The sequence below is a fragment of the Culex pipiens genome, chromosome 2 (genome assembly GCF_016801865.2).
Source record: "Culex pipiens pallens isolate TS chromosome 2, TS_CPP_V2, whole genome shotgun sequence".
Taxonomy (NCBI): domain Eukaryota; kingdom Metazoa; phylum Arthropoda; class Insecta; order Diptera; family Culicidae; genus Culex; species Culex pipiens.
In genome coordinates, this window is record NC_068938.1 from 88,934,274 (window position 1) to 88,945,183 (window position 10,910).

Sequence of the window (10,910 nt, forward strand, 5' to 3'; positions counted from 1 at the left end):
TACATGAAATTTGTTCAACTGAATTTGCCTATGAATTTGGACATTTTTTTTAATTGTGTTTCAAAAACACATATTATTTATTATTTACAAACTTATTTAACCTTCTCCTTGTGGGAAATTGTCCAAAGAATCCGAAAATGCATTCCGTTTTCCGATTAAAAATCATGTTCATTGAGAAAATCATGACACTTTGAGAAGTTTAAAATAATGACTTTCATCCACATTTTCTTAACTATAGTTAACTAACTTTATAAACTTTTCAAAAATTTATGGAAAGTTCTTCATGAGGTACTTTGAACACTTCTCTACCACGGTCAGTATGTTTCTGAACCATTCCTTATATATTTTAAATGTACTCTTCATTTTGCGGAAAAATCGCAAACCATTCAAAGTCACCCCGGCTATCAAAGTCACCCCGTTTTACGGTATGCATACATGTTTTGTCTATTGACGTCGAACTTCGCTGCACAAGGCAGCTTATCCGTTGTAGATGTACTTCATCATCGGCTCACTGAGAGCTTGGAATTGTTCTTCCTTGTTTCGGTAGGCACGAAAGCGCGTGAGCATCTCTCCAGCAAGGGCGAAAAACTAAGTAAGCGTGAAAAGATCTTCACCGGTAACATCAGCTTGTCCCGAGGGAGAACCGCCCCCAGAAGCGGCTGCTATAGCGTACGAACCTCCCCAACCGGGAGGGAACGCTGGGTTGGTCGATGGAACCGCTCCTCCGCCAGCTTTCGAGAAGAATATTGAATTTCCCTTAAAATGACATGTTCCAAAAAAATTTACAGTCAAGTCAACTGCTGTGTGAGTTGGTAGAGAATGACTCATTAGGGTGTAATAAAAAAATCGATTTCCCAGCACAGCAATTTTTGAGTTCATTTTGGGGTCCTAAACAACTCACCAAAGTTTGAGAGCGATTTGTTCAGTCTTTACTTTGCGCAAAGCGATTCAATTTTCCATATAAATTTGTAAGGAAAAATATTTTTTTTAATTTTAATATTTAAAAAATCCACGTTTCACACTGTACTGAAACAGGATTGATATTCGCATGCTCTAGAATGTGCTCTACAACTTTCGGGAAGAGAGTATGGTGCTAATACAGCGTCTTCAAAACTCGGCTAAAACGTGATTTTCGAGCAAAAAACACTTTTTAGATGAGTTTTGAGGACGCTGTATCTTTTCATAGAAACAAGTTAGCACCATGTTCCATTAGGGTGTAATATGGTTGTATGGAAAAAAATAAAGTTGTCCAAATTTAGTGAGCACAGCACTTTTTCAGTTCCTATTGGGGTCCTCAACAATTCCCCAAAGTTTGGGACCAATTGGTTTAGTCCACACTTTGCGCAAAGCGATTCAATTTTCCATATAAATTTGTATGGAGAAAACCATTTTTTTGGGTTTTGATATTTATTAATTCCACGTTTCATGCTATATCAAAACCGGACTCATATTCGGATGCTCTGGAATCTGCTCTACAACTTTCCAGAAGAGAGTATGGTGCTAGCTTGCCCCTAAAAAAAGATACAGCGTGTTCAAAACTCGTCTAAAACGTGGTTTTTGCTCGAAAATCACGTTTTAGACGAGTTTTGAGGGCTCTATATCTTCTTTCAGGAGCAAGTTAGCACCATACTCTCTTCGGCAAAGTTGTAGAGCACCTTCCAGAGCATCCGAATATGAGTCCGGTTTTGATATGGCATGAAACGTCGAATTGTTAAATATCAAAATCCTAAAAAATGGTTTTCCCCATACAAATTTATATGCAAAATTGAATCGCTTTGCACAAAGTGAGGACTAAACCAATCGGTCCCAAACTTTGGGGAGTTGTTTAGGACCCCAAAAGGAACTGAAAAAGTGCTGTGCTGGAAAATCGATTTTGATATTACACCCTAATGTTCCATACTTCGAGAAAGTTGCCATGCAACTTTCATGTACGCTTTTTCCAAAAATGTTTTTTTAATAGTGCCTTTAAAAATAGATTAATTGAAAATTGATATTTGCAAATTGAATGGATAATTTTAATTTGGCCCATAGTATACTTATGAGGTAACAAATTACTATTAAATGTTTGTTTACCTATGCCTATTATTTTTTCATAAAATGAAAACACAAATTTCTAAGTTTGATCAAAATTTATAAGATATTGATTCTTTCTTTAAAACATAAATTTTTGATGTCAGCAAAACCAATTTTAGAGATTTGATTCCAAAAATTTCTAAACGTACTAATAAAAGATTTGAACTCACTTTCATGGAGAAAATCATTGCACCTTGAGAGTATTTAAATAATTTTATTTATCAATGAAAATTATTCAAAATCTATTGAAAACTACTTTTTGAGGTACTTTGAACACTTTTATATCAAGCTCAATGGTTCCTTACCATTCCGTTTGTATTTTTCGTTTTTCTAACAAATCATTAACCTATCAATCTCACCCCGGCTATCAATGCCACCCCGACTTTCGACACTTCGTTATGCCAATCCAAGGTAATGGTCAGTGAATAGTCAAATTTAAACCACTCTACTACTCATACATCTTCTTCAAAATGTACAAAGTTTTTAACAGCATCATCTCTACCTAGGATAGATTGAGTTCATTTGCATGCGCGCAAAACATTCTTTCTCAAGGTAGACTTTCGGTAGCAATAGCATTCCTAACTAGTATTTTCCTCCAACATCACACCTTGCACCACCCTCTCTCTCTCCCGTAATTATTTTGTTACGAAAAACCACCCTGTCCCAAACAACCCCCCCCCCCCCCCTCTTTTCTCCCCCAACCCCAGACACTAAACTGTCCATTGGCATGACCGTGCAACTAGATCCGGCGGACACCGGACCCCGCAATCCGCCCATCATCCCGTGGGGCCAGATGTTGCCCTCGAAGACGGAGCAGACGCTGCCCAAGTACCCGGCGGACATGCACCCCACCGACGGCTCGTGGGAGATTGTCAACGGGACGCGCTACAAATTCTTCGTGTTTTCCGCGTTCTACGACCGGCGGGACGGCCGGCTGGTGCGCGTCATCGGGGCCACCAAGACACGCGGGCCGGAGAAGGTCTGGTGCCGGTTCTGGTACAAAACGGGCGAGAACACCACCCGGTACCGGTCCGCGTCGGTTATGGCACGGGTTAAGGTGAGTTCGATTATTTTTTTTTTCGTTGAATTATTACTAAAATCACTTTTCAATCTGTTTGAAGATCATCCGGGAGAACTGGAATCTCAAGTACAGCGCGTGCTTCATTCTATGTCCGATTCGGGGACCCTTCCCGGACATTCCGTACGCCGTTAGTGTAGTTAGCAAAATTAAGTCTCCACCCGGTAACGTGCTGCTGCTGAGGAATACCGATAATGTGAGTTTGTTTGAGTTTTTTTGACAGCAATTCAAAATGCGTGGTTTTGTATTTTTAGGATCCCGATTTCAACAATCGCACCTTTAGTAATATTCCAAACAGCATTGGAGTGTGTGTGAAGCCGCTGCATTTCAACTACGATCAGGTGAGAAAGTAATGCTAAAATTCTATTTTAGGGTACACAGTGACCAGCAAATTTGTTGAATCTTCCAAAATTTTTGGACTTACGGACCAAATCCTGAAGTAATTTTGTTATTAAAAATGCCAAATTTTGCTGTCATTCTTTTTAGAGGTAGTAGCTAAGGGTATGAATCAAACATTATATCGATAGCTTCCGCAGTTTTAAAGATACCAAAATGTGTGTAGCAAATATCTGGGTGCTTCAGGATCTGGTTGATATGCACCGTTAAAAAGTGCAATAAGGACCAAGGCCATATTTGACCTTTTGATTCTTTTTTTTTTTGTTTTGCAAATAACCCAATTAGGAGTGTTATGTTAAATTTAAATTTGGTGGAGAACAACCTTTTCATAATACACTCAAACCCCGTTGGTTTGACACCAACTGTTGTCAAACGAACGGGGTCACTTTTTAGTTTGACACCCTTCTTACACGGAGTTCACACACACTACTAAACGTTTGTTTTGATAGTGTGCATGAGCGCCGTGTAAAAAGTGACAGTTCGTCACTTTTTAGTTTGACTTTGACCAACCAACGGGGTACAAACTAAAAAAGTGTCAAACGAAAAAGTGACCAACCACCGGGGGTTGAGTGTATTATATACTGCCCATAATTGAAAATTCGGCTATTATGCCAAATCCAGTATTCCGAGAAAAACGCGTTTTAGTGTTTGTCACAAAATCTCTGTCAAGGCAATTTCCCATAAGAGTGGCATATTAGCCGTTTGGTTTTTCGCATCAGCAGCCAAGTCTAAACACTATTTCAGTGAAATTCAAGTTCCAGAAGATGCGTTGGAACATCCTCTACCACCTGGTGCTAATATCTCGTTTTTGCCAAAAGTGGATATTAGCCGTTTTTTCAATGGTGGGCAGTATAGATATCAATATATTTTGATTTACCATGCTAAGAGGCAGTATTTGTAAATATTGCTCGGTTTGTTCTAGAGGTCGTATCGAGGTGCTCCGATTTGGATGAAACTTTCAGCGTTTGTTTGTCTATACATGAGATGAACTCATGCCTAATATGAGCCCTCTACGACAAAGGGAAGGGGGGTAAAAAGGGGCTTTGAAGTTTAAGGTCGAAAAAACATAAAAAATCTTAAAATTGCTCGCATTTCCGTAAAACTTCATCAATTCCAACTCTCTAAGATGCATTCAAAGGGTCTTTTGAAGCACTTCAAAATGTGTCATAGACATCCAGGATTGGTTTGATTTTTTCTCATAGCTTTTGCAAATTACTGTTAAAAATGGATTTTTTTAAAACCTTAATATCTTTTTGCAACAGCTTCCAACACCCATACTCCCATACGTCAAAAGATAGTTAATTTCATGGACTATAAACCTACAGTATTAACTTTTTGGCCAATCGCAGTTTTTCTCATAGTTTTTCGATTTTTCTATAACAAACATTTTACAACGTTGCTTTTTTCCCTGTAGGTCGCCATGACGGCATTTTTTGGTCTCAATTTTGTCATATTTGAAATTCTCGGACAATTTCACGTAAGTTAGAAGTATTGGAGTTGTAAAGCAACGTTGTAAAATGTTTGTTCTAGAAAAATCGAAAAACTATGAGAAAAACTGCGATTGGCCAAAAAGTTAATACTGTAGGCTTATAGTCCAATTAAATTACCTATCTTTTGACGTATGGGAGTATGGGTGTTGGAAGCTGTTGCAAACAGATATTAAGGTTTTAAAAAAATCCATTTTTAACAGTAATTTGCAAAAGCTATGAGAAAAAATCAAACCAATCCTGGATGTCTATAGCACATTTTGAAGTGCTTCAAAAGACCCTTTGAATGCATCTAAGAGAGTTGGAATTGATGAAGTTTTATGGAAATGTGAGCAATTTTAAGATTTTTTAGGTTTTTTGGACCTCAAACTTCAAAGCCCATTTTACCCCACTTCCCTTTGTCGTAGAGGGCTCATATTTGGCATGAGTTCATCTCATGTATAGACAAACAAACGCTGAAAGTTTCATCCAAATCGGAGCACCTCGATACGACCTGTTACACATTGGTGAAAAACTCGCTCCTAACTTGTTTCCGACATATATCTCTCAGATTAGTTTTCAAAAAGCCGTAAGAGCCATTGGTAAACAAAATCCTTTTTGCATCGGTATTCGACCTACTTACGAAAAACTAATATCAAAAATGCTTGAGATTGTTAATCAACACGTCCTTCAAGTGCCCCAAACTAAAAATAAATGAAATTTTGGAGAAAAACGAAAATTAGTGTAAGAGGTCACGGTGGCTCTTACGGCTTTTTGAAAACTCGCCCGAGATCTGGAGTTTATGTTTTTTTTTCAACAGGTCCAATAAACCTAATTTTCTGTTTTTCTTTTTCTAGGTGTTTTTATTACTTCCTGGAGTCAGGGGAATTCAAAAACACCCACAAAGCAAAAAAAAAAAAATGATTTACTGGACTTTACAAAAACTCCAGAAATCTGCCCAAAACTGACCTAAATTTCCTAAAAATAAAAAATAAATCAAGATTTTTAATTTTCTTTTTCTGAATTCAATTAAACATTGTCTAAGGGTTAATCTCCGCCATCTTAAACAGTTGCTCGATCTCTTTTCGATTTTCGTGAAATTTTACCCCTTCTTGGTCTTTGATTACAAATCCGAGATCCATTTTTCGATATCTCGTGACGGTGATGCGGCACGACCCGTTTTACTATTAGAGTAATTCTCCGCCAACTCACACAGCAGATGCCCCGACCCCTCTTCGATTTGCGTGAAACTTTGTCCTAAGGGGTAACTTTTGTCCCTGATCACGAATCCGAGGTCCGTTTTTTGATATCTCGTGACGGAGGGGCGGTACGACCCCTTCCATTTTTGAACATGCGAAAAAAGAGGTGTTTTTCAATAATTTGCAGCCTGAAACGGTGATGAGATAGAAATTTGGTGTCAAAGGGACTTTTATGTAAAATTAGACGCCCGGTTTGATGGCGTACTCAGAATTCCGAAAAAACGTATTTTTCATCGAAAAAAACACTAAAAAAGTTTTAAAAATTCTCCCATTTTCCGTTACTCGACTGTAATTTTTTTTGTAACATGTCATTTTATGGGAAATTTAATGTACTTTTTGAATCTACATTGACCCAGAAGGGTCATTATTTCATTTAGAACAAAATTTTTCATTTTAAAATTTCGTGTTTTTTCTAACTTTGCAGGGTTGTTTTTTAGAGTGTAACAATGTTCTACAAAGATGTAGAGCAGACAATTACAAAAATTTTGATATATAGACATAAGGGGTTTGCTCATAAACATCACGAGTTATTGCGATTTTACAAAAAAAATATTTTTGAAAATGCTGGTTGTCGTTGATCATGGCCGTTCATGGTCACCCGCGACAGACACGGACGACGAAACAAAGAGAAACGCAAAAAGAAACTTTTTCAAAACTTTTTTTCGTTAAATCGCAATAACTCGTGATGTTTATAAGCAAACCCCTTATGTCTATATATCAAAATTTTTGTAATTGTCTGCTCTATAACTTCGTAGAACATTGTTACACTCTAAAAAATAACACTGCAAAGTTAGAAAAAAACACGAAATTTTAAAATGAAAAATTTTGTTCTAAATGAAAAAATGACCCTTCTGGGTCAATGTAGATTCGAAAAGTACATTAAATTTCCCATAAAATGACATGTTCCAAAAAATTTTACAGTCGAGTAACGGAAAATGGGAGAATTTTTAAAACTTTTTTTGTGTTTTTTCGTTGAAAAATACGTTTATTCGGAATTCTGAGTACGCCATCAAATCGGGCGTCTAATTTTACACAAAAGTCCCTTTGACACCAAATTTCTATCTCATCACCGTTTCAGGCTGCAAATTATTGAAAAACACCTCTTTTTTCGCATGTTCAAAAATGGAAGGGGTCATATCGCCCCTCCGTCACGAGATATCAAAAAACGGACCTCGGATTCGTGATCAGGGACAAAAGTTACCCCTTAGGACAAAGTTTCACGCAAATCGAAGAGGGGTCGGGACAAATTTTCCCGATTTCGTGTGAGTTGGTAGAGAATTACCCATTATGATTTTTTATTAAGATATTTGGTGCCAGAGAAACTATTTTTTTTGTAAGATGGATTCTCAATTTGATGACGAGCTAGAAAATTCGAAAAAAAACATATTTTTCATTAAAAATGAAGCTACAAAGTTGCTGCCACATCCCGTTACTCAACTGTCAATAGTGAAGAGACTGATTTAAAAATGGCTAAAATCAACACTTAAAAAAAACTTTTAAATTCTGATAACTCGTGAAGAAAACAGGCAAACCCCTTATGTTCATACCAAAACATTTTTGCTTTTGTATATTCGAAAAAAGATACAGCGAACTCGTCTAAAACGTGATTTGCAAGCAAAAATCCGGTTTTGATATAGCATGAAACGTGGATTTTAAAATATCGAAATCGAAAAAATGGTTTTCCCCATACTAATTCCCATACATAATTGAATCGCTTTGCGCAAAGTGAGGACTTAACCAATCGATCCCAAACTTTGGTGAGTTGTTAAGGACCCCAAAAGGAACTGAAAAGTTGCTGTGCTCATAAATTTGGACAACTTTATTTTTTTCAATACACCCATATTACACCCTAATAGAGCTTTATGACGTTTCGCGTACACACACTATAGCGTACCATTTGATTTTGCTGGCCGGATAAAATTTAACCTCAATCTTTTCCGTGTACGTACACGCAATACATGCGCACGTAGATAACTCTATGGGCAGTTATGTTCTCTGAAACATATACAGTGATAATGGGTTGTATTTATCCAAGTTCTTGGCTCAGCGTCAGCTTTACGATAGAAAATGTTTAGTAAAGTAATTGCCAAAGTCCTGCTGATAATGATATTTCCATTTCCACAGGCCCTCTACCTGCTCGAGTTCCTCGAGCTCAACAGCTTGCTCGGGGTGACCCATTTCACCTTTTACAACCACACGATCGGTCCCAAGGCGAGCTGCATTCTGCAGCACTACGTCAACGGGAATCTTCCACCCATGATCACTCCGTTCGGGGGCACCTCCTCCTCGGCGGCAGGTTCCACCCCACAGGCCAGCAACGTGCACCGTGCACGGGCGACAAAATCGAACCACCATGACAATACCAAATCGGGGGTGTACCAAAAGCCGAGGATCACTGTAAATATATTGCCGTGGAATTTACGGATGCGGTCCCAGAAGGAGATCCGGACCGAGGGGCTGTTTGCGTCGTTAAACGACTGTTTGTACCGGAGCATGTACAGGTAGAGCGATGAAGATTTTTAGAGATGTGTAGAAGGTTCTTGTATTGAGACTTGCTTTACTTTCAGGTATTCTCACGTAGCACTGATTGATTTAGATGAATTTATCATACCACATCACAACGACACATTGATCGATCTAATCAAGTAAGATATCAAGTTATAGATTATAGGTTAGAATGAGTTTAGTAACCTCAATTTTCTCCCTCCAGCTGGCTGTCGAAGAAGATCAACAACCGCAACACGGGGGCGTACTCGTTCCAAAATGCGTTCTTCTATCTGCAGTTTGCCGACGATAGTCTGGTGCACGAGGCCGAAGCCGACGGGACGGCCCAGGCCAACCTGAGGTCGGCGTTGACGACGCAGCGCAAGACGCGCCGTCGGTCCAAGTTGCACCCACAAAAGCAACGCTCCAAGTACATCTGCAAGCCGGAGGCGGTCATCGAAGCGGGCAATCACTTTGTGTGGGAGTTTTGCCCGGGCCGGGGTTCGCTCAATGTGCCCGCCGATGCGGCCATTCTGCACCACTACAGGGTGAGTTGAGAGTAGGAGGAAAGTTAACGTTAAATATTTTTTAACATATTTTTTTGATCAGGTTTGCGAGTTTGGCGGCGACGACTGCATCAAGTCCCCGTCGGTGGTCGACCGGACGGCCCACCGGTACTCCAAGCGGTTGCTGGACCAGGTCGGTACGGTATATAACTACCTGAAGGACTCCTGCAATCTTCCGGATATCCCACACGCTCCCACGAAACCACCACCGACGCGCAAGAAGGAGCTCAAGATCCGTATCCCCTACCGGCCCGACCTGGTAGCAAAGGCAGCTGGCAGCCACACTGTAGATAGCACCAAAACGAACGCCAGCACCAGCTACAACAACAGTAGCAGCAGCAGCAACAGCCGAAGTGCGCTGATTAAGGTGATTTCCAACCGACAGGTCGCGTAATTTAGTTTTTCGACGAGCAATGAAGGGGGCGTTATTTTTTATACAAGTTATTATTATACATTTATATTAGAAGAGGGAGGCAGCATCAAGCAAACTCGCATGTTCGACATTTTTATTCCAATATTCAGCTAAGTCTTTATATAGGGTTCTTATTGGTAGCCGGACAGTTTTAGTAACATTTACGAAAAACAAATAATACTACGAACATCGTAACAGCACAATCTCTCATTTGTTAAAACAGCAACTGTAAGGAAAATACCGACAAGGTTAAAACTAAAATCTGATACCAGCTTCTAGTCGAGTATCGCAGCAGTAACTTAGCCCTTAAAAACTAACCGTTTTACTCGTCTAGCGGCACAATAAATGCTCACTTTTGTAGAATATTCTCTTAGTGCGGCTACGTACGTGATCGAGGGCCTACTCATAATCGCTTCTTAGTTCACTTGTTACAATCTTATCGAAGCAACTTACTTTACTTAGGTGGTAATCAATGGTTTAAGAAAAAAAAAACAAAACTCACAAACACACACACTTACCTAGTTTAAACTTGCGCAAAGCCACAACTCTTACCTTACTGAACTGTAATCAAAAAGAATCAACACAAGTTAAACAAATACATAGAAGGAAACATAGAACACCGCATATCAAGGTAGTTTTTAAATTCAAAGCAACTAAGTTTTGTCAAGCCACACGACGAGAGCCAAACGATACATTGTATTGCTAAAGGAAGGCAACGATTTGTAACGGGCAGAGAAGGGTGCAGAAAAGTGAAATAATTTTCCCATAATGTTTATTTAACGTACCATAAAAAACACACACACAAGCGTTCCTCGGAAACCGAGATTATCGTATTAGCTCAAAAACCAAAATATTCTAACTATGTGAAGTGGACTATCGAACGAAAGCATGTAATTAACCTCTTGAAGAAAATAAAAGAAAAAAACATAAATAATAAAAACCGGAAACCGAGACACACCGAAAAGACAAAAAAACAACACTTCAAACTATATTGATAGAATCGGAAATCGCGATGGAATGAATTGATGCAATAAACAAACGAGAAAGAAAAAAGTGAAAAAAACGGCTGAATGCTGGGTGTGGAAGCTGGCATGAGATAATATATATAATAGGGTGGGTACGGATTTTTAAAAGTTCTCAGGTCAAGTTCTGGTGTGGTTCCCCTTGTAGGGCATA

At 39.0% G+C, this 10,910-nt stretch overlaps 1 protein-coding gene across 3 annotated transcripts in view; it reads left to right on the forward strand.

Annotated features, from left to right (window-relative positions):
- Positions 1 to 10,698, forward strand: part of LOC120424906 (uncharacterized) — a 48,706-nt gene extending 38,008 nt beyond the window's left edge. The window contains exons 6-13 of one of the 3 annotated variants that reach the window (XM_052707792.1): positions 2,781 to 3,130; positions 3,195 to 3,347; positions 3,406 to 3,492; positions 8,397 to 8,579; positions 8,625 to 8,773; positions 8,840 to 8,917; positions 8,983 to 9,304; positions 9,366 to 10,698. In XM_052707792.1, coding sequence (XP_052563752.1) covers positions 2,781 to 3,130; positions 3,195 to 3,347; positions 3,406 to 3,492; positions 8,397 to 8,579; positions 8,625 to 8,773; positions 8,840 to 8,917; positions 8,983 to 9,304; positions 9,366 to 9,716 — 1,673 coding nt within the window. In that variant the 3' untranslated portion in view covers positions 9,717 to 10,698. Of the gene's footprint in view, positions 1 to 2,780; positions 3,131 to 3,194; positions 3,348 to 3,405; positions 3,493 to 8,396; positions 8,774 to 8,839; positions 8,918 to 8,982; positions 9,305 to 9,365 lie in introns of all 3 variants that reach the window. The other 2 variants (XM_039589198.2, XM_039589199.2) reach the window with 2 other exon arrangements.
- The last annotated feature ends 212 nt before the right edge of the window (positions 10,699 to 10,910 follow it).